Source organism: Electrona antarctica (assembly GCF_951216825.1).
Source record: "Electrona antarctica genome assembly, chromosome: 21".
In the NCBI taxonomy this organism is placed as follows: domain Eukaryota; kingdom Metazoa; phylum Chordata; class Actinopteri; order Myctophiformes; family Myctophidae; genus Electrona; species Electrona antarctica.
In genome coordinates this window covers 207,513-232,251 of record NC_136802.1, presented here as the reverse complement: position 1 = coordinate 232,251, position 24,739 = coordinate 207,513, and the positions used below count along the sequence as shown (strand labels likewise).

Sequence of the window (24,739 nt, the reverse complement as noted above, 5' to 3'; positions counted from 1 at the left end):
CACCATGCTGGGGAGGCTGGGGAGGAAGGGGTAAACATTTAGATCACCGTGCTGGGGAGGCTGGGGAGGAAGGGGTTAACATTTAGATCACCATGCTGGGGAGGCTGGGGAGGAAGGGGTAAACATTTAGATCACCATGCTGGGGAGGCTGGGAGGAAGGGGTTAACATTTAGATCACCGTGCTGGGGAGGCTGGGGAGGAAGGGGTTAACATTTAGATCACCATGCTGGGGAGGCTGGGAGGAAGGGGTTAACATTTAGATCACCGTACTGGGGAGGCTGGGGAGGAAGGGGTTAACATTTAGATCACCATGCTGGGGAGGCTGGGGAGGAAGGGGTTAACATTTAGATCACCGTGCTGGGGAGGCTGGGAGGAAACTGACATTACAATGTAGGCGTTTTGCAACTCACTTCAAGGGAAAGGCTCTTCAACTCAACTCACTTCAAGGGAAAGGCTCCTCAACTCACTTCAAGGGAAAGGCTCCTCAACTCACTTCAAGGGAAAGGCTCCTCAACTCAACTCACTTCAAGGGAAAGGCTCCTCAACTCAACTCACTTCAAGGGAAAGGCTCCTCAACTCACTTCAAGGGAAAGGCTCCTCAACTCAACTCACTTCAAGGGAAAGGCTCCTCAACTCACTTCAAGGGAAAGGCTCCTCAACTCAACTCACTTCAAGGGAAAGGCTCCTCAACTCACTTCAAGGGAAAGGCTCCTCAACTCACTTCAAAGGAAAGGCTCCTCAACTCAACTCACTTCAAGGGAAAGGCTCCTCAACTCACTTCAAGGGAAAGGCTCCTCAACTCACTTCAAGGGAAAGGCTCCTCAACTCACTTCAAGGGAAAGGCTCCTCAACTCAAGTTGACAGTGTGTGAGTGTTCATGCGTGTATTGGGTGCAGATTCAAGATTTTACGGGGGCCAGTTTAGAATGGCAGCCGCCCGTAGGTGCCCTTTGAGAGCAGTTTTGAAGGAGTCAAGGGATTTGCATGTCTTAATGACTGTTGGTAGGGCGTTCCACATTTTGGTGCCATAGGAGCGAAATTAATTTAGTCCCTTGTTTCTGCCAAATCTGGGTTGCACATGGTTTGTTGCACTCCCTCTGGTGTTGTGAGTGTGGACTTCGTTAACATTAAGGAAGTATTTAGACAGGTACATGGGTATCTTAGTGAAGTATTTAGACGGGTACATGGGTATCTTAGCATAGTATTTAGACAGGTACATGGGTATCTTAGTGAAGTATTTAGACAGGTACATGGGTATCTTAGTGAAGTATTTAGACAGGCACATGGGTATCTTAGTGAAGTATTTAGACAGGTACATGGGTATCTTAGTGAAGTATTTAGACAGGTACATGGGTATCTTAGTGAAGTATTTAGACAGGTACATGGGTATCTTAGTGAAGTATTTAGACAGGTACATGGGTATCTTAGTGAAGTATTTAGACAGGTACATGGGTATCTTAGTGAAGTATTTAGACGGGTACATGGGTATCTTAGTGAAGTATTTAGACAGGTACATGGGTATCTTAGTGAAGTATTTAGACGGGTACATGGGTATCTTAGCATAGTATTTAGACAGGTACATGGGTATCTTAGTGAAGTATTTAGACAGGTACATGGGTATCTTAGTGAAGTATTTAGACAGGCACATGGGTATCTTAGTGAAGTATTTAGACAGGTACATGGGTATCTTAGTGAAGTATTTAAACAGGTACATGGGTATCTTAGTGAAGTATTTAGACAGGTACATGGGTATCTTAGTGAAGTATTTAGACGGGTACATGGGTATCTTAGTGAAGTATTTAGACAGGTACATGGGTATCGAATCTTGTGGACCAGACCCATTGCAAGATGCTGTACTCTGTCGTCGACCCTAAGCCATTCCAGCCTGTCGAAGTGGGCAGGGGTGAGGTGGGTTCGGGGGGTGAGGCCCAGTAGTAGCCTGACCAGTTTGTATAGCTGTCTGAACACCATGCTATATACATACCATTGTGTACATTTGTGGTGAAGAAACAAACTAATCTATGTAAGAACAAATGTAACCTAAACACACGAGAACAACAACAACACATGCATCGTTGTGGCCTTTCATTGAAGGTGAATCGCTCCTGATGTTCAACAGCTGTGTAGGTGACCTTTGACCTCTAACTCACCTTCCCTGACAGGAGATGGTGAGGTCCACAGCATTCTGTTCTGTCTCTAACTCACCTTCCCTGACAGGAGATGGTGAGGTCCACAGCATTCTGTTCTAACTCACCTTCCCTGACAGGAGATGGTGAGGTCCACAGCATTCTGTCTCTAACTCACCTTCCCTGACAGGAGATGGTGAGGTCCACAGCATTCTGTTCTGTCTCTAACTAACCTTCCCTGACACGAGATGGTGAGGTCCACAGCATTCTGTTCTAACTCACCTTCCCTGACAGGAGATGGTGAGGTCCACAGCAATCTGTCTCTAACTCACCTTCCCTGACAGGAGATGGTGAGGTCCACAGCATTCTGTTCTGTCTCTAACTAACCTTCCCTGACACGAGATGGTGAGGTCCACAGCATTCTGCTCTGTCTCTAACTAACCTTCCCTGACAGGAGATGGTGAGGTCCACAGCATTCTGCTCCAGCGCCGTGGTAAACGACACCACGTTGGCCACCTGGATGATCTCCACACTCTCTATGCCCTCTGTGGACCAATGAGAAGAGAGGAGACATTAAACACTCTCTATGCCCTCTGTGGACCAATGAGAAGAGAGGAGACATTAACCACATGAACCCACACAGTGTACTGCAGGGCATGCTGGAAAAGTCGAACAATTTGTGGAAATAGGCGAACAGTCTTGTAAAAAATTGCCGATCTACAAGCTGACAACGCGTCATGCTGTGCAGGGTAGTGAGCTTGAAAACTGGCTATTTTCTACGAAGACATTTTGGAGGGGGGCCAAGGATAGAGCCCTGGGGCACCCCTGAGCTAGGCTATATAAAGAGTTTTAAGTGGTTGAAACTCTAATCGGTTCTCCTGTTGTGAAATCATGTTATCACCATGAGAGGGATTATCATGTGCAACTCTAGATGTAACAAAACTAATAATAATATCCTGTTAATGTTACTCACGGATGATCTCCACAGAGGTGGCAAGAGAACCGTATTAATATCTATAACTATAATATCATGTTATATGATGTAGTCATTTATCAGACACTCTTAATCCAGAGTGATTTACATTAAGCCAGAACAAAAAACATGGTAATACATCACATACATGCACAAATAGTCATCATGAATCATACGTAAGCTAAGAACCTAACAGTGGAATATCTATATAATGAAACTATACATATACAGTACAGATTACTCACGGATGATCTCCACAGAGGTTACAATAGAACCGTATATATAATATCTATATAATGAAACTACGGTATGTATTGTATACAGTACAGATTACTCACGGATGATGTCCACAGATGTGGCCAGGGAGCCGTAGCGGAACACCATGCAGTCAGACGTCAGCTCTGGAGCCTGTCTCTTAGCCACGATGAGAGGAACCTGAGCTGGATCGACCTCCACCTCCACCGGAGCCGCAGTGACCACAGCTTGTTCTGGACAACAGAGACATCATATTCAATATATATAAATAATATTGATGAAAACATATTGCTGGCCAAGCCTGGGATCCAAACTAAGGGCAACTGGGAGACTCCTGCCCCAAATAACAATATAACAAACAATATAACAATATAACAATGGTGCTTTAACATTTAAACTAACTGGGAGACTCCTGCCCCATATAACAATATAACAATGGTGCTTCTGGGATCCAAACTAGGGGCAACTGGGAGACTCCTGCCCCAAATAACAACTGGGAGACTCCTGCCCCATATAACAATATAACAATGGTGCTTTAACATTTAAACTAGGTGGGAATGCAAGCCGGTTCGCTGCCAGTTCCAAGGATCTAAAACGGAAACATTTCTAGAACCAAAGTCATTTCGGTGGAAAGGGGGTGTGCCTCTATACTGTGTTTGCTGAGACACCTCTTCAACAGCGGCTGAGACACCTCTTCAACAGCGGCTGAGACACCTCTTCAACAGCGGCTGAGACACCTCTTCAACAGCGGCTGAGACACCTCTTCAACAGCGGCTGAGACACCTCTTCAACAGCGGCTGAGACACCTCTTCAACAGCGGCTGAGACACCTCTTCAACAGCGGCTGAGACACCTCTTCAACAGCGGCTGAGACACCTCTTCAACAGCGGCTGAGACACCTCTTCAACAGCGGCTGAGACACCTCTTCAACAGCGGCTGAGACACCTCTTCAACAGCGGCTGAGACACCTCTTCAACAGCGGCTGAGACACCTCTTCAACAGCGGCTGAGACACCTCTTCAACAGCGGCTGAGACACCTCTTCAACAGCGGCTGAGACACCTCTTCAACAGCGGCTGAGACACCTCTTCAACAGCGGCTGAGACACCTCTTCAACAGCGGCTGAGACACCTCTTCAACAGCGGCTGAGACACCTCTTCAAACAGCGGCTGAGACACCTCTTCAACAGCGGCGAAATGTCTAGATCAACCTTTTCATTTCTAGGAGTTCGATAAACATTCGGCCACAGAGCCCATTTCTGTTTAGCAGCTTAGAGTGTCCACCCTGAGGCCGGGAGGTCGGGGTTCCACCCAATGGGAGGTCGGGGTTCCACCCAATGGGAGGTCGGGGTTCCACCCAATGGGAGGTCGGGGTTCCATCCAATGGGAGGTGGGGGTTCCACCCACTGCCTCCCTGAGGCCGGGAGGTCAGGGTTCCATCCAATGGGAGGTGGGGGTTCCACCCACTGCCTCCCTGAGGCTGGGAGGTCGGGGTTCCACCCAATGGGAGGTCGGGGTTCCACCCAATGGGAGGTCGGGGTTCCACCCACTGCCTCCCTGAGGCTGGGAGGTCGGGGTTCCACCCAATGGGAGGTCGGGGTTCCACCCAATGGGAGGTCGGGGTTCCACCCAATGGGAGGTCGGGGTTCCACCCACTGCCTCCCTGCTCGACATTTCCAGGGGAGTGTTCTTGTACATCAAGCTGCCTCACGCTACAGAAACAGGAGACAGGCTCCTGTTTCCCCTACGGGCCTCATGGCTACAGAAACAGGAGACAGGCTCCTGTTTCCCCTACGGGCCTCATGGCTACAGAAACAGGAGACAGGCTCCTGTTTCCCCTACGGGCCTCATGGCTACAGAAACAGGAGACAGGCTCCTGTTTCCCCTACGGGCCTCATGGCTACAGAAACAGGAGACAGGCTCCTGTTTCCCCTACGGGCCTCATGGCTACAGAAACAGGAGACAGGCTCCTGTTTCCCCTACGGGCCTCATGGCTACAGAAACAGGAGACAGGCTCCTGTTTCCCCTACGGGCCTCATGGCTACAGAAACAGGAGACAGGCTCCTGTTTCCCCTACGGGCCTCATGGCTACAGAAACAGGAGACAGGCTCCTGTTTCCCCTACGGGCCTCATGGCTACAGAAACAGGAGACAGGCTCCTGTTTCCCCTACGGGCCTCATGGCTACAGAAACAGGAGACAGGCTCCTGTTTCCCCTACGGGCCTCATGGCTCTGCAAGGATTACTTCCTTACTTACAGACCATGTGATGCCTTGTTAATCGCTGGGACCCTCTAATCTCCACCGTGCCATTCTCAGACGGCGTTAAGTTTACGTAAACGTCACGTGGAACCACATTGGCTCCGTTTGTACCTCTCAGAGTTACGGCTCCATATTTGAGTCCTAACCTATCAGTCATTTATAACCGAGGACCTCCTGGAACCCCCAGAAGGACCCCCAGAAGGACCCCTGAGGACCCCCAGAAGGACCCCTGAGGGTTGAGGACCCCCAGAAGGACCCCTGAGGGTTGAGGACCCCCAGAAGGACCCCTGAGGACCCCCAGAAGGACCCCTGAGGGTTGAGAACCACTGATATACACAGCAGGGGTCGGCAACCTTTTTCACATGAAGTGCCATGTTTGTATTTTCTATTTTTCTTGATAGTCAGTGTGCCACGTCAAGGAGACTTCCATGCTAGAAGGCTTTCTTACCTTTCTTTGTAGTTGTTACGTCCCCACCAAAAAGGTCCAGGTGTTATTTTGTGCAAAAGCGCATTATTGGCTATTTCCCCTAATAATTATAAGCCCTCAATTAATTGAATTGAATTGCATTGAATTGAATGGGCCTATGGGGTGTTGTGCTAATTCGCTTATTTCCATCGCTCAAAAATATATCCTCTCTTCATAATGTAAATAGTATCCCAAGCGGCACACTTTACTACTTATTTCGATGGAAATAAGCGAATTAGCACAAAAACCCAACCCCCATTGAGGGCTTATATTAGGGGAAATAGCCAATAATGCACTTTTGCACAAAATAACACCTGGACCTCTTTGGTAACGACTACAAATAAAGGTAAGAAAGCCTTCTAGAATGGAATTCTCCTTTAAGTTAAATTATGACTTCACATCAAAATATTATCAACTGATTTTGATTGTCCATATACTGTATACTGTAAGTTTTTTTCCCCTCCTTCTGTTCTGTAGAATATTTTCTTTCACATCAGGATGTAATAATTGATCATTAGATAGACTTAGAGTTCAGATGTTGAATGAATGTACACTTATGTGCAGGATGTAATTTGTATAGATTAAAAAAAAAAAAAAAAACCCTCTCTCACACTCATGCCAGTGTGCCAGTGATCACCCTCCCCAGTGATCACCTCCCCAGTGATCACCCTCCCCTGTGCCAACTTCTGCCAGTGTTGGCACCGTGCCTAAGGTAGTCTACATACAGGTAGTCTACATACAGGTAGTCTACAGGTAGTCTACATACAGGTAGTCTACATACAGGTAGTCTACAGTTAGTCTACATACAGGTAGTCTACATACAGGTAGTCTACATACAGGTAGTCTACATACAGGTAGTCTACAGTTAGTCTACATACAGGTAGTCTACAGGTAGTCTACATACAGGTAGTCTACATACAGGTAGTCTACAGTTAGTCTACATACAGGTAGTCTACATACAGGTAGTCTACATACAGGTAGTCTACATACAGGTAGTCTACAGTTAGTCTACATACAGGTAGTCTACATACAGGTAGTCTACATACAGGTAGTCTACATACAGGTAGTCTACAGGTAGTCTACATACAGGTAGTCTACAGTTAGTCTACATACAGGTAGTCTACATACAGGTAGTCTACATACAGGTAGTCTACATACAGGTAGTCTACAGGTAGTCTACATACAGGTAGTCTACAGTTAGTCTACATACAGGTAGTCTACATACAGGTAGTCTACATACAGGTAGTCTACAGTTAGTCTACATACAGGTAGTCTACATACAGGTAGTCTACAGGTAGTCTACAGGTAGTCTACATACAGGTAGTCTACATACAGGTAGTCTACAGTTAGTCTACATACAGGTAGTCTACATACAGGTAGTCTACAGGTAGTCTACATACAGGTAGTCTACATACAGGTAGTCTACATACAGGTAGTCTACAGTTAGTCTACATACAGGTAGTCTACATACAGGTAGTCTACAGGTAGTCTACAGGTAGTCTACAGGTAGTCTACATACAGGTAGTCTACAGGTAGTCTACATACAGGTAGTCTACAGTTAGTCTACATACAGGTAGTCTACATACAGGTAGTCTACAGGTAGTCTACATACAGGTAGTCTACATACAGGTAGTCTACAGTTAGTCTACATACAGGTAGTCTACAGGTAGTCTACATACAGGTAGTCTACATACAGGTAGTCTACATACAGGTAGTCTACATACAGGTAGTCTACAGGTAGTCTACATACAGGTAGTCTACATACAGGTAGTCTACATACAGGTAGTCTACAGGTAGTCTACATACAGGTAGTCTACAGGTAGTCTACATACACGTAGTCTACATACAGGTAGTCTACATACAGGTAGTCTGCATACAGGTAGTCTACATATAGTAGTCTACATACAGGTAGTCTGCATATAGGTAGTCTACATATAGGTAGTCTACATACAGGTAGTCTACATACAGGTAGTCTACATATAGGTAGTCTACATACAGGTAGTCTACATACAGGTAGTCTACATACAGGTAGTCTACAGGTAGTCTACATACAGGTAGTCTACAGGTAGTCTACATATAGGTAGTCTACAGGTAGTCTACATATAGGTAGTCTACAGGTAGTCTACATATAGGTAGTCTACAGGTAGTCTACATATAGGTAGTCTACATACAGGTAGTCTACAGGTAGTCTACATACAGGTAGTCTACATACAGGTAGTCTACATATAGGTAGTCTACATACAGGTAGTCTACATACAGGTAGTCTACAGGTAGTCTACATACAGGTAGTCTACAGGTAGTCTACATACAGGTAGTCTACAGGTAGTCTACATACAGGTAGTCTACAGGTAGTCTACATACAGGTAGTCTACAGGTAGTCTACATACAGGTAGTCTACAGGTAGTCTACATACAGGTAGTCTACATACAGGTAGTCTACATATAGGTAGTCTACATACAGGTAGTCTACATACAGGTAGTCTACAGGTAGTCTACATACAGGTAGTCTACAGGTAGTCTACATACAGGTAGTCTACAGGTAGTCTACATACAGGTAGTCTACATACAGGTAGTCTACAGGTAGTCTACATACAGGTAGTCTACAGGTAGTCTACATACAGGTAGTCTACATACAGGTAGTCTACAGGTAGTCTACATACAGGTAGTCTACATACAGGTAGTCTACAGGTAGTCTACATACAGGTAGTCTACAGGTAGTCTACAGGTAGTCTACATATAGGTAGTCTACAGGTAGTCTACATACAGGTAGTCTACATACAGGTAGTCTACATACAGGTAGTCTACATATAGGTAGTCTACAGGTAGTCTACAGGTAGTCTACAGGTAGTCTACATACAGGTAGTCTACAGGTAGTCTACAGGTAGTCTACATACAGGTAGTCTACATACAGGTAGTCTACAGGTAGTCTACATACAGGTAGTCTACAGGTAGTCTACATACAGGTAGTCTACATACAGGTAGTCTACAGGTAGTCTACATACAGGTAGTCTACAGGTAGTCTACATACAGGTAGTCTACAGGTAGTCTACATACAGGTAGTCTACATACAGGTAGTCTACAGGTAGTCTACAGGTAGTCTACAGGTAGTCTACATACAGGTAGTCTACAGGTAGTCTACATACAGGTAGTCTACAGGTAGTCTACAGGTAGTCTACAGGTAGTCTACATACAGGTAGTCTACATACAGGTAGTCTACAGGTAGTCTACATACAGGTAGTCTACAGGTAGTCTACATACAGGTAGTCTACATACAGGTAGTCTACATACAGGTAGTCTACATACAGGTAGTCTACAGGTAGTCTACATACAGGTAGTCTACATACAGGTAGTCTACAGGTAGTCTACATACAGGTAGTCTACAGGTAGTCTACATACAGGTAGTCTACAGGTAGTCTACATACAGGTAGTCTACATACAGGTAGTCTACAGGTAGTCTACAGGTAGTCTACATACAGGTAGTCTACAGGTAGTCTACATACAGGTAGTCTACATACAGGTAGTCTACATACAGGTAGTCTACAGGTAGTCTACATACAGGTAGTCTACATACAGGTAGTCTACAGGTAGTCTACATACAGGTAGTCTACAGGTAGTCTACATACAGGTAGTCTACAGGTAGTCTACATACAGGTAGTCTACATACAGGTAGTCTACAGGTAGTCTACAGGTAGTCTACAGGTAGTCTACATACAGGTAGTCTACAGGTAGTCTACATACAGGTAGTCTACAGGTAGTCTACAGGTAGTCTACATACAGGTAGTCTACATACAGGTAGTCTACAGGTAGTCTACATACAGGTAGTCTACAGGTAGTCTACATACAGGTAGTCTACATACAGGTAGTCTACATACAGGTAGTCTACATACAGGTAGTCTACAGGTAGTCTACATACAGGTAGTCTACAGGTAGTCTACATACAGGTAGTCTACATACAGGTAGTCTACATACAGGTAGTCTACATACAGGTAGTCTACAGGTAGTCTACATACAGGTAGTCTACATACAGGTAGTCTACATACAGGTAGTCTACATATAGTAGTCTACATACAGTATGAATCCTTATACAAACAAACCTTCTACAGCTGCCACTTCGTTCATTAGTTCAGCCTCTGCGTCAGCGGCCGGCTCCTCCTCCTCTGGGACCACGGGGGTCTCGGTGGCAGCTGGAACAACCACGATGGCATTATCAGCAGCTGCAGGAACCACTTCTGTTGCTTCAACAGCAGGAACCTCCATCTCTACGGCAGCATCAACAGCAGGAACCTCCACCTCTACGGCAGCATCAACAGCAGGAACCTCCACCTCTACGGCAGCATCAACAGCAGGAACCTCCACCTCTACGGCAGCCTCAACAGCAGGAACCTCCACCTCTACGGCAGCATCAACAGCAGGAACCTCCACCTCTACGGCAGCCTCAACAGCAGGAACCTCCACCTCAACAGCAGCATCAGTCTCCTCTGCCAGCGCTACTTCTGTTGCAGCAGCGACGGTGGCAGCGGCCTCGGGGACCACCTCTTCTCCTTCAGGGACCACCTCTTCTCCTTCAGGGACCACCTCTTCTCCTTCAGGGACCACCTCTTCTCCTTCAGGGACCACTTCTTCTCCTTCAGGGACCACCTCTTCTCCCTCAGGGACCACCTCTTCTCCTTCAGGGACCACTGCCGCAGTCTCCTCTGGCTCTACGACGGCGACATCGACCGCTGGCACCGCGACTGCCGTTTCAACCTCTGCGGTTTCTCCTGCAACTAGAAGTAGGTTCACTGACACCAGGATATCATCAATGATCAGGACACTTTACTTGAAAAATGCAATTATTATTGTCACTCAAATTTTGTCATTGAACATTTGGAACATTATGATGAACTAGAGCGGTGCCCAGCTGTAGCGGAACAGGCCGTGAGTCCGACGGACTCGACACCGGGCACTGCCCTCCCTGTGGGGGTGTGGAACGACACCGGACACTGCCCTCCCTGTGGGGGTGTGGAACGACACCGGACACTGCACCCCCTGTGGGGGTGTGGAACGACACCGGGCACTGCACCCCCTGTGGGGGTGTGGAACGACACCGGGCACTGCCCTCCCTGTGGGGGTGTGGAACGACACCGGACACTGCCCTCCCTGTGGGGGTGTGGAACGACACCGGGCACTGCCCTCCCTGTGGGGGTGTGGAACGACACCGGGCACTGCCCTCCCTGTGGGGGTGTGGAACGACACCGGGCACTGCCCTCCCTGTGGGGGTGTGGAACGACACCGGACACTGCACCCCCTGTGGGGGTGTGGAACGACACCGGGCACTGCCCTCCCTGTGGGGGTGTGGAACGACACCGGACACTGCCCTCCCTGTGGGGGTGTGGAACGACACCGGGCACTGCCCTCCCTGTGGGGGTGTGGAACGACACCGGGCACTGCCCTCCCTGTGGGGGTGTGGAACGACACCGGGCACTGCCCTCCCTGTGGGGGTGTGGAACGACACCGGGCACTGCCCTCCCTGTGGGGGTGTGGAACGACACCGGGCACTGCCCTCCCGGTGGTGGGGTGGAACACGTGTGTCAGTACATACCTGTGGCGGTGGGCTCCTCGGCCGCAGGCGCCACGGGAACGGCCGCGGCTGCGTCGATCGTGTCGTCCGCGGCAGTGTCTACTTCAGCCACGACCGGGTCTTCTGCAGCAGGGACCACCTCTACCTCTCCTGCTGCTGCTGCTGCTGTGGGGGCCACTGAGGCCACCTCCACCGCTGGATCCACGCCCTCCTCTGCCACAGCTGGCTCCACAGCTGGATCCACGCCTTCCTCAGCAGCCTCAGTGTCTACGGCCGCGTCAGGGTCAGCCTCCACCACCTGAGTGGCCTCGGAGGCAGCAGGGACGTCCAGAGCGATGGCGTCTCCTCCGTCCAGAAGAGCTGCGTCCTCAGTGGAGGCCACGACCACCACGGTGGGGACAGGAGACGACTCCACAGGGACCACTGGAGGAACACGAACAGTAGACGAGGATTCAACTTCTATGATATTTATTATCCTTTTTTTAAACCCATTTTGGGGCGAGAACCCCTTTTGGTGTTTTAAACATTATGTTATAATTTAGCTATTGAAAAATAGCAGATCTACAAGCTTGTAGGTCTGCTATTTTTGAAAAATCGTAAAAATGTGGAGCAAATGTTTGAATATATATTCTTTCAGAGTGAACGTTTTTAACTCAAATCTTTACTCAGGCCTAAATGGGTTAAATGTACAGTACAGTACAGTACAGTACAGTACAGTACAGTACAGTACAGTACAGTACAGTACAGTACAGTCACACAAATATGACATGCCAATAAAGCCACGTAATCGTTGGTATGATTGGGATCAAGGTCGACCTGTCTAAGCTTCCACACCGCGAATAAAGGCGTCGCCCTTTGCCAACGAGGCATCAACTATATGAATAGTTTTGATATTTAGTATTCATAGTATTTTGCATTTGCATAGTTTATTCATCATGGACCAAACAGACACTTTATAGCCATAATTATTACTGTCACAATACAGAGATTTAGCATTTTAACAAAAACCTTTTTGTTTTAACCAAATATCAATTACCCTACATTTAAGGCTGCTATAAGCAATAATATGTCAACATTTTACTGATTTTCTTTTTTAAATTTTTATCCAGACAGCCAGCAGTGGGTAAAACGCTCCCAACAAAAAAGGGGCCGCAATCTGCATTCAAAGATGTTCCTAGAAGCTTTGTCATTGGTCGATTTGCCTGTCTACTTCCTGATTGGTTAGTCATTTCGACCGGGGTTTTTTTTTCCGACCAATGACAAAGCTTCTAGGAACATCTTTGAATGCAGATTGTGGCCCCTAGATGTGTCATTGGCGTTTTACTCATTGCTGGCTGTCTGAAATACCAAAAAAATGTGTTAAATTAATTTAATTCATTAAAATGTTGACATATTATTGCTTATAGCTACTTTAAGGTGAAAATGAAAGGTCCAGTGTGTGCTCTTACCAGCCGTGGGGTTTTCACAGGGTGTATTTAAGGTAAAGAAAGGTCCTTACCAGCCGTGGGGTTTCCACAGGGTGTATTTAAGCCAGGTAAAGAAAGGTCCTTACCAGCCGTGGGGTTTCCACAGGGTGTATTTAAGGTAATGAAAGGTCCTTACCAGCCGTGGGGTTTCCACAGGGTGTATTTAAGGTAAAGAAAGGTCCTTACCAGCCGTGGGGTTTCCACAGGGTGTATTTAAGGTAAAGAAAGGTCCTTACCAGCCGTGGGGTTTCCACAGGGTGTATTTAAGGTAAAGAAAGGTCCTTACCAGCCGTGGGGTTTCCACAGGGTGTATTTAAGGTAATGAAAGGTCCTTACCAGCCGTGGGGTTTCCACAGGTGCTGGGGATGCTGGCCATGATGACCACCTGGGGCCTGAAGGCTCCCAGGGCGGTGTAGGTGTGAGTGACGCTGCGTTCCCTGGAGATCAGCGTGCCGCTGCTGTCCCCAAAGTCCCAGTTGAAGGTGATGTCCGAGTCTCCCAGGTACTGGCTGGGGTCGTGCACGTTGACGCTGAACGCCACCGCGCGGTTCTGGATGAAGCTCTGGTCGTTGCCGTTCACGTCGTTCACCTGGGCGAGCGAGATGGTGAACGGGATCTGGTCTGTTGGCCAATCAGGACAGAGATGGACATGTTGTTATCATCGCTAGAGCTGTGAAACAAATGCTTCATGTTTGCTATAAATATCGCGGCTAGTCTCGCCAAGTGCCGACTGGCCACGTGACACTAGACCAGTTTTACCCAATCAATGGGCAGAGGTTGCCCATTGATGAATTCAGACCAGAGGAATGAACCTGGTCAAAGTGACAGATGTGTTCCCATACCTGTGATAGTGAACACTGTGGAGGCGTGGCTACCTGTGATAGTGAACACGGTGGAGGCGTGGCTACCTGTGATAGTGAACACAGTGGAGGCGTGGCTACCTGTGATAGTGAACACGGTGGAGGCGTGGCTACCTGTGATAGTGAACACTGTGGAGGCGTGGCTACCTGTGATAGTGAACACGGTGGAGGCGTGGCTACCTGTGATAGTGAACACGGTGGAGGCGTGGCTACCTGTGATAGTGAACACTGTGGAGGCATGGCTACCTGTGATAGTGAACACGGTGGAGGCGTGGCTACCTGTGATAGTGAACACTGTGGAGGCGTGGCTACCTGTGATAGTGGAGGCGTGGCTACCTGTGATAGTGGAGGCGTGGCTACCTGTGATAGTGAACACGGTGGAGGCGTGGCTACCTGTGATAGTGGACACGGTGGAGGCGTGGCTACCTGTGATAGTGAACACTGTGGAGGCGTGGCTAACTGATAGTGAACACTGTGGAGGCGTGGCTACCTGTGATAGTGGACACGGTGGAGGCGTGGCTACCTGTGATAGTGAACACGGTGGAGGCGTGGCTACCTGTGATAGTGAACACGGTGGAGGCGTGGCTACCTGTGATAGTGAACACGGTGGAGGCGTGGCTACCTGTGATGGTGAACACGGTGGAGGCGTGGCTACCTGTGATAGTGAACACGGTGGAGGCGTGGCTACCTGTGATAGTGAACACGGTGGAGGCGTGGCTACCTGTGATAGTGAACACGGTGGAGGCGTGGTTACCTGTGATAGTGAACACGGTGGAGGCGTGGCTACCTGTGATAGTGAACACTGTGGAGGCGTGGCTACCTGTGATAGTGGAGGCGTGGCTACCTGTGATAGTGGAGGCGTGGCTACCTGTGATAGTGGAGGCGTGGCTACCTGTGATAGTGAACACGGTGGAGGCGTGGCTACCTGTGATAGTGAACACTGTGGAGGCGTGGCTACCTGTGATAGTGAACACTGTGGAGGCGTGGCTACCTGTGATAGTGGACACGGTGGAGGCGTGGCTACCTGTGATAGTGGACACGGTGGAGGCGTGGCTACCTGTGATAATGAACACGGTGGAGGCGTGGCTACCTGTGATAGTGAACACTGTGGAGGCGTGGCTACCTGTGATAGTGAACACGGTGGAGGCGTGGCTACCTGTGATAGTGAACACGGTGGAGGCGTGGCTACCTGTGATAGTGAACACTGTGGAGGCATGGCTACCTGTGATAGTGAACACGGTGGAGGCGTGGCTACCTGTGATAGTGAACACTGTGGAGGCGTGGCTACCTGTGATAGTGGAGGCGTGGCTACCTGTGATAGTGGAGGCGTGGCTACCTGTGATAGTGAACACGGTGGAGGCGTGGCTACCTGTGATAGTGGACACGGTGGAGGCGTGGCTACCTGTGATAGTGAACACTGTGGAGGCGTGGCTAACTGTGATAGTGAACACTGTGGAGGCGTGGCTACCTGTGATAGTGGACACGGTGGAGGCATGGCTACCTGTGATAGTGAACACGGTGGAGGCGTGGCTACCTGTGATAGTGAACACGGTGGAGGCGTGGCTACCTGTGATGGTGAACACGGTGGAGGCGTGGCTACCTGTGATAGTGAACACGGTGGAGGCGTGGCTACCTGTGATAGTGAACACGGTGGAGGCGTGGCTACCTGTGATAGTGAACACGGTGGAGGCGTGGCTACCTGTGATAGTGAACACTGTGGAGGCGTGGCTACCTGTGATAGTGGAGGCGTGGCTACCTGTGATAGTGGAGGCGTGGCTACCTGTGATAGTGGAGGCGTGGCTACCTGTGATAGTGGACACGGTGGAGGCGTGGCTACCTGTGATAGTGAACACAGTGGAGGCGTGGCTACCTGTGATAGTGAACACGGTAGAGGCGTGGCTACCTGTGATAGTGAAAACGGTGGAAGCGTGGCTACCTGTGATAGTGAACACGGTGGAGGCGTGGCTACCTGTGATAGTGAACACGGTGGAGGCGTGGCTACCTGTGATAGTGAACACGGTGGAGGCGTGGCTACCTGTGATAGTGAACACGGTGGAGGCGTGGCTACCTGTGATAGTGGAGGCGTGGCTACCTGTGATAGTGAACACGGTGGAGGCGTGGCTACCTGTGATAGTGAACACGGTGGAGGTGTGGCTACATGTGATAGTGAACACTGTGGAGGCGTGGCTACCTGTGATAGTGAACACTGTGGAGGCGTGGCTACCTGTGATAGTGAACACTGTGGAGGCGTGGCTACCTGTGATAGTGGAGGCGTGGCTACCTGTGATAGTGAACACGGTGGAGTCGTGGCTACCTGTGATAGTGAACACTGTGGAGGCGTGGCTACCTGTGATAGTGAACACGGTGGAGGCGTGGCTACCTGTTATAGTGAACACTGTGGAGGCGTGGCTACATGTGATAGTGAACACTGTGGAGGCGTGGCTACCTGTGATAGTGAACACAGTGGAGGCGTGGCTACCTGTGATAGTGGAGGCGTGGCTACCTGTGATAGTGAACACGGTGGAGTCGTGGCTACCTGTGATAGTGAACACTGTGGAGGCGTGGCTACCTGTGATAGTGAACACGGTGGAGGTGTGGCTACCTGTGATAGTGAACACTGTGGAGGCGTGGCTACCTGTGATAGTGAACACGGTGGAGGCGTGGCTACCTGTGATAGTGAACACTGTGGAGGCGTGGCTACCTGTGATAGTGAACACGGTGGAGGCGTGGCTACCTGTGATAGTGAACACGGTGGAGGCGTGGCTACCTGTGATAGTGAACACTGTGGAGGCATGGCTACCTGTGATAGTGAACACGGTGGAGGCGTGGCTACCTGTGATAGTGAACACTGTGGAGGCGTGGCTACCTGTGATAGTGGAGGCGTGGCTACCTGTGATAGTGGAGGCGTGGCTACCTGTGATAGTGAACACGGTGGAGGCGTGGCTACCTGTGATAGTGGACACGGTGGAGGCGTGGCTACCTGTGATAGTGAACACTGTGGAGGCGTGGCTAACTGTGATAGTGAACACTGTGGAGGCGTGGCTACCTGTGATAGTGGACACGGTGGAGGCGTGGCTACCTGTGATAGTGAACACGGTGGAGGCGTGGCTACCTGTGATAGTGAACACGGTGGAGGCGTGGCTACCTGTGATAGTGAACACGGTGGAGGCGTGGCTACCTGTGATGGTGAACACGGTGGAGGCGTGGCTACCTGTGATAGTGAACACGGTGGAGGCGTGGCTACCTGTGATAGTGAACACGGTGGAGGCGTGGCTACCTGTGATAGTGAACACGGTGGAGGCGTGGTTACCTGTGATAGTGAACACGGTGGAGGCGTGGCTACCTGTGATAGTGAACACTGTGGAGGCGTGGCTACCTGTGATAGTGGAGGCGTGGCTACCTGTGATAGTGGAGGCGTGGCTACCTGTGATAGTGGAGGCGTGGCTACCTGTGATAGTGAACACGGTGGAGGCGTGGCTACCTGTGATAGTGAACACTGTGGAGGCGTGGCTACCTGTGATAGTGAACACTGTGGAGGCGTGGCTACCTGTGATAGTGAACACTGTGGAGGCGTGGCTACCTGTGATAGTGGACACGGTGGAGGCGTGGCTACCTGTGATAGTGGACACGGTGGAGGCGTGGCTACCTGTGATAATGAACACGGTGGAGGCGTGGCTACCTGTGATAGTGGACACGGTGGAGGCGTGGCTACCTGTGATAGTGAACACAGTGGAGGCGTGGCTACCTGTGATAGTGAACACTGTGGAGGCGTGGCTACCTGTGATAGTGAACACGGTAGAGGCGTGGCTACCTGTTATAGTGAAAACGGTGGAAGCGTGGCTACCTGTGATAGTGAACACGGTGGAGGCGTGGCTACCTGTGATAGTGAACACGGTGGAGGCGTGGCTACCTGTGATAGTGAACACGGTGGAGGCGTGGCTACCTGTGATAGTGAACACGGTGGAGGCGTGGCTACCTGTGATAGTGGAGGCGTGGCTACCTGTGATAGTGAACACGGTGGAGGCGTGGCTACCTGTGATAGTGAACACGGTGGAGGCGTGGCTACCTGTGATAGTGAACACTGTGGAGGCGTGGCTACCTGTGATAGTGAACACTGTGGAGGCGTGGCTACCTTTGATAGTGAACACTGTGGAGGCGTGGCTACCTGTGATAGTGGAGGCGTGGCTACCTGTGATAGTGAACACGGTGGAGTCGTGGCTACCTGTGATAGTGAACACTGTGGAGGCGTGGCTACCTGTGATAGTGAACACGGTGGAGGCGTGGCTACCTGTTATAGTGAACACTGTGGAGGCGTGGCTACATGTGATAGTGAACACTGTGGAGGCGTGGCTACCTGTGATAGTGAACACGGTGGAGGCGTGGCTACCTGTGATAGTGAACACTGTGGAGGCGTGGCTACCTGTGATAGTGAACACGGTGGAGGCGTGGCTACCTGTGATAGTGAACACGGTGGAGGCGTGGCTACCTGTGATAGTGAACACTGTGGAGGCATGGCTACCTGTGATAGTGAACACGGTGGAGGCGTGGCTACCTGTGATAGTGAACACTGTGGAGGCGTGGCTACCTGTGATAGTGGAGGCGTGGCTACCTGTGATAGTGGAGGCGTGGCTACCTGTGATAGTGAACACGGTGGAGGCGTGGCTACCTGTGATAGTGGACACGGTGGAGGCGTGGCTACCTGTGATAGTGAACACTGTGGAGGCGTGGCTAACTGTGATAGTGAACACTGTGGAGGCGTGGCTACCTGTGATAGTGGACACGGTGGAGGCGTGGCTACCTGTGATAGTGAACACGGTGGAGGCGTGGCTACCTGTGATGGTGAACACGGTGGAGGCGTGGCTACCTGTGATGGTGAACACGGTGGAGGCGTGGCTACCTGTGATAGTGAACACGGTGGAGGCGTGGCTACCTGTGATAGTGAACACGGTGGAGGCGTGGCTACCTGTGATAGTGAACACGGTGGAGGCGTGGCTACCTGTGATAGTGAACACTGTGGAGGCGTGGCTACCTGTGATAGTGGAGGCGTGGCTACCTGTGATAGTGGAGGCGTGGCTACCTGTGATAGTGGAGGCGTGGCTACCTGTGATAGTGAACACGGTGGAGGCGTGGCTACCTGTGATAGTGAACACTGTGGAGGCGTGGCTACCTGTGATAGTGAACACTGTGGAGGCGTGGCTACCTGTGATAGTGAACACTGTGGAGGCGTGGCTACCTGTGATAGTGGACACGGTGGAGGCGTGGCTACCTGTGATAGTGGACACGGTGGAGGCGTGGCTACCTGTGATAATGAACACGGTGGAGGCGTGGCTACCTGTGATAGTGGACACGGTGGAGGCGTGGCTACCTGTGATAGTGAACACAGTGGAGGCGTGGCTACCTGTGATAGTGAACACGGTAGAGGCGTGGCTACCTGTGATAGTGAAAACGGTGGAAGCGTGGCTACCTGTGATAGTGAACACGGTGGAGGCGTGGCTACCTGTGATAGTGAACACGGTGGAGGCGTGGCTACCTGTGATAGTGAACACGGTGGAGGCGTGGCTACCTGTGATAGTGGAGGCGTGGCTACCTGTGATAGTGAACACGGTGGAGGCGTGGCTACCTGTGATAGTGAACACGGTGGAGGTGTGGCTACATGTGATAGTGAACACTGTGGAGGCGTGGCTACCTGTGATAGTGAACACTGTGGAGGCGTGGCTACCTGTGATAGTGAACACTGTGGAGGCGTGGCTACCTGTGATAGTGGAGGCGTGGCTACCTGTGATAGTGAACACGGTGGAGTCGTGGCTACCTGTGATAGTGAACACTGTGGAGGCGTGGCTACCTGTGATAGTGAACACGGTGGAGGCGTGGCTACCTGTTATAGTGAACACTGTGGAGGCGTGGCTACATGTGATAGTGAACACTGTGGAGGCGTGGCTACCTGTGATAGTGAACACAGTGGAGGCGTGGCTACCTGTGATAGTGGAGGCGTGGCTACCTGTGATAGTGAACACGGTGGAGTCGTGGCTACCTGTGATAGTGAACACTGTGGAGGCGTGGCTACCTGTGATAGTGAACACGGTGGAGGTGTGGCTACCTGTGATAGTGAACACTGTGGAGGCGTGGCTACCTGTGATAGTGAACACGGTGGAGGCGTGGCTACCTGTTATAGTGAACACTGTGGAGGCGTGGCTACCTGTGATAGTGAACACGGTGGAGGCGTGGCTACCTGTGATAGTGCACACGGTGGAGGCGTGGCTACCTGTGATAGTGGACACTGTGGAGGCGTGGCTACCTGTGATAGTGGAGGCGTGGCTACCTGTGATAGTGAACACGGTGGAGGCGTGGCTACCTGTGATAGTGGACACGGTGGAGGCGTGGCTACCTGTGATAGTGAACACGGTGGAGGCGTGGCTACCTGTGATAGTGAACACGGTGGAGGCGTGGCTACCTGTGATAGTGAACACGGTGGAGGCGTGGCTACCTGTGATAGTGAACACTGTGGAGGCGTGGCTACCTGCGATAGTGAACACGGTGGAGGCGTGGCTACCTGTGATAGTGAACACTGTGGAGGCGTGGCTACCTGTGATAGTGAACACAGTGGAGGCGTGGCTACCTGTGATAGTGGAGGCGTGGCTACCTGTGATAGTGAACACGGTGGAGGCGTAGCCCAGGGGGATGAAGCGCGTCTCGGAGCGCATGTGGTAGATCACCACCTCCATGTTGTAGGAGCCCAGAGGGATGTTGTCTGTACCAATGGACAGCGAGGAGGAGGGGCCGTCTGCTACCTGCCAGTAGCGCCCTGCCAATGAGGAACAAGTATTTTATACTCATTTATTTATATGTTTATTGGACAGAGACAATGCAAAACAACATCGTTCCAAGTTACCGTACATTAATATGAGAGAGAGAGAGAGAGAGAGAGAGAGAGAGAGAGAGAGAGAGAGAGAGAGAGAGAGAGAGAGATATGTATTACTTATATATAGGGTTTCTCTAATCAAGCAAATAAGCAAATGTAACTAATTATTCATTGGTGGTGTTAGTGGAGTAGTTCTTTTCATCACTCCATTTGCTCAGTTTCTCGTTTCTTTCCCTTTTTCTTTATTAAAGCATCGATTAAAAACATTTATACTTAAAACAACAATGAATACGGTATTGGTTCTTATGTTATAATCCAGTGACAGGTATTTGGTTCTGTACGTAGAATTATTGACACAATATTTTAGATACCATCACCTTTGATTAAACGGACTAATGAACATAGTAGGGTGATAATTAAACCATGTTTACCCCCATGCCTTCCACACGTAGACATTAGTGATAATTATAACATGTTTACCCCATGCCTTCCACACGTAGACGTAGGAGGGTTTCCTGGGGTTGGGGACGGCGTTCAGAGGGGTCCCATCGGGGAACACCTGCGTCCCGTCAGTGGGCGGGTCAGGGTACACAGCCTGGCCCTCACGGTACTCAGTTCCTAGAACATGATCAACTAAATGTTACGACCACTGTTCAATTTGGTTTACATTTCCAAGGAGCTTTATTGACATGAGAAAACACGCGTATACATTGGGAAAGCAAGTGTCAAAACATAATAAAAACAATTTAAGAAAAAATAAATGGGTAAATATGTACAGTTGCAGTATTGTGTTGAACAGAGATATGTCACATTGCCATGAAGCCTTTTGAAACTAACTATCCAAAACTTTATCAATAGTATACCAAGACAAAAGGCTCAGATTTAGGTAGCAGCTCTAGTAATAGTTAATATTAGTAAAGTCAATGGAGAGTATTTGATTGAAAAGCTACTGCAGTGGTTTCCAACCTTAAAAATAAATAAATAGTTTGGGGAGTCCCCAGTTAAAAATGAATCTGAATATGTTGGGGGTCGGGTCTCCAGTTAAAGATAAATGTGAATATTATTTTCGGGGGGGTCTCCAGTTCAAAATAAATATGAATATGTTGGGGGGTCTCCAGTTCAAAATAAATATGAATATGTTGGGGGGTCTCCAGTTCAAAATAAATATGAATATGTTGGGGGGTCTCCAGTTCAAAATGAATATGAATATGTTGGGGGGTCTCCAGTTCAAAATAAATATGAATATGTTGGGGGGTCTCCAGTTCAAAATAAATATAAATATGTTGGGGGGTCTCCAGTTCAAAATAAATATGAATATGTTGGGGGGTCTCCAGTTCAAAATAAATATGAATATTTTGGGGGGTCTCGTCCTGAACAGATTGCTGTATATGTTACCGTTGGCGGTACCGTTCCTGGCCCAGACCACCTGACCATCTTACCGTTGGCGGTACCGTTCCTGGCCCAGACCACCTGACCATCAGGAAGGACCGTCTGGTTCTGAGGGAAACGGAGGTCGATGTTGAAGCTGGCTTTGGCTCCGGTGATGGTGGGGGCGTCGTTCCTGATGTCGAAGGAGACCTCGCCCCCTAGTGGAGACACACACACACACACACACACACACACACACACACACACACACACACACACACACACACACACACACACACACACACACACACACACACACACACACACACACACACACACACACACACACAGTATGACAACACAAATACAATGAATGAAATGTTATTTCAACCAGTGTGTGTGGTATTATGTTAACACAATATCAATATAACACTATATCAAGTACACACTAAGTACACACTAAGTACACACTAAGTACACACTAAGTACACACTACATCTGCAGTGGACTGCCTGAAGCTCCTATAAGCCCAACAGATCTACCCTAACCCTAACCCTGAAGCTCCTATAAGCCCTGCTCCTATAGCCCTGCCTGAAGCTCCTATAAGCCCAACAGATAGTAGCCCTACCTGAAGCTCCTATAAGCCCAACAGATCTACCCTAACCCTAACCCTGAAGCTCCTATAAGCCCAACAGATCTACCCTAACCCTAACCCTGAAGCTCCTATAAGCCCAACAGATCTACCCTAACCCTAACCCTAACCCTGAAGCTCCTATAAGCCCAACAGATCTACCCTAACCCTAACCCTAACCCTGAAGCTCCTATAAGCCCAACAGATCTACCCTAACCCTAACCCTGAAGCTCCTATAAGCCCAACAGATCTACCCTAACCCTAACCCTAACCCTGAAGCTCCTATAAGCCCAACAGATCTACCCTAACCCTAACCCTGAAGCTCCTATAAGCCCAACAGATCTACCCTAACCCTAACCCTGAAGCTCCTATAAGCCCAACAGATCTACCCTAACCCTAACCCTGAAGCTCCTATAAACCCTGCTCCTATAGCCCTGCCTGAAGCTCCTATAAGCCCAACAGATAGTAGCCCTGCCTGAAGCTCCTATAAGCCCAACAGATCTCCTCTGTGCAGAAAACCTGTTGGTTCATTTGGTAGAGAATTGGTTTCGGTTCAAATCCTGGGTGAAACAGCTGGAACTATTTGACTAACCTTAACTCACTGCTGCCACCAGCTGGCAGAGTCAGGTTAGGATCTGACAGCCTGACTGGCTAATAATGATCAGTAATCTTACCATGGATAATCAGGTATTTCAACTATGTTGTAGATTTATTAGTATTCTTATACTGCAATTGTACTTATTTGTAATTATATACTGTATATATTCAGATTTTGTTGTTTGGAAATCATGTTCTATCAATGTTTTTTAATGTTGTTTTATAAAGAGGCCTCCTATAAGTCACTTTTGACATCAAATCAAATCAAATCAAATCAAATCAAATCAAATCAAATCAAATCAAATCAAATCAAATCAAATCAAATCAAATCAAATCACCCCTCTCTGTCAGTAGAGGACATAAAACCTACTGACTACATGCAGCTTTAACAGAGTTTATAAAACTAAATGTTCAGCTTTAAGAGTCTCTTGTGGTTGAGACTCTCAGACTCACCATTCCAGCAGTTTATAAAACTAAATGTTCAGCTTTAACAGAGTCTTATGGTTGAGACTCTCAGACTCACCGTTCCAACCGTTTATAAACTAAATGTTCAGCTTTAACAGAGTCTTATGGCTGAGACTCTCAGACTCACCGTTCCAACCGTTTATAAACTAAATGTTCAGCTTTAACAGAGTCTTATGGTTGAGACTCTCAGACTCACCGTTCCAACCGTTTATAAACTAAATGTTCAGCTTTAACAGAGTCTTATGGTTGAGACTCTCAGACTCACCGTTCCAACAGTTTATAAACCTAAATGTTCAGTTTATAAAACTAAATGTTCAGCTTTAAGAGTCTCTTGTGGTTGAGACTCTCAGACTCACCATTCCAGCAGTTTATAAAACTAAATGTTCAGCTTTAACAGAGTCTTATGGTTGAGACTCTCAGACTCACCATTCCAACCGTTTATAAACTAAATGTTCAGCTTTAACAGAGTCTTATGGTTGAGACTCTCAGACTCACCGTTCCAACAGTTTATGAACCTAAATGTTCAGTTTATAAACCTAAATGTTCAGCTTTAACAGAGTCTTATGGCTGAGACTCTCAGACTCTCAGACTCACCGTTCCAACAGTTTATAAACTAAATGTTCAGCTTTAACAGAGTCTTATGGTTGAGACTCTCAGACTCACCATTCCAACCGTTTATAAACTAAATGTTCAGCTTTAACAGAGTCTTATGGCTGAGACTCTCAGACTCACCGTTCCAACAGTTTATAAACTAAATGTTCAGCTTTAACAGAGTCTTATGGCTGAGACTCTCAGACTCACCGTTCCAACAGTTTATGAACCTAAATGTTCAGCTTTAACAGAGTCTTATGGCTGAGACT

General features: G+C 48.9%; 1 protein-coding gene across 1 annotated transcript in view; it reads right to left on the bottom strand.

Moving 5' to 3' along the window:
- The window catches only part of pmela (premelanosome protein a), a gene marked incomplete at its 5' end in the record, with an annotated part of 42,350 nt that overhangs the window by 13,293 nt on the left and 4,318 nt on the right, over positions 1-24,739 (bottom strand). The window contains 8 exons of the mRNA XM_079490589.1: positions 2,568-2,670; positions 3,437-3,586; positions 10,168-10,839; positions 11,655-12,056; positions 13,436-13,720; positions 20,600-20,761; positions 21,299-21,436; positions 22,258-22,404. Coding sequence (XP_079346715.1) covers positions 2,568-2,670; positions 3,437-3,586; positions 10,168-10,839; positions 11,655-12,056; positions 13,436-13,720; positions 20,600-20,761; positions 21,299-21,436; positions 22,258-22,404 — 2,059 coding nt within the window. The remainder of the gene's footprint in view (positions 1-2,567; positions 2,671-3,436; positions 3,587-10,167; positions 10,840-11,654; positions 12,057-13,435; positions 13,721-20,599; positions 20,762-21,298; positions 21,437-22,257; positions 22,405-24,739) is intronic.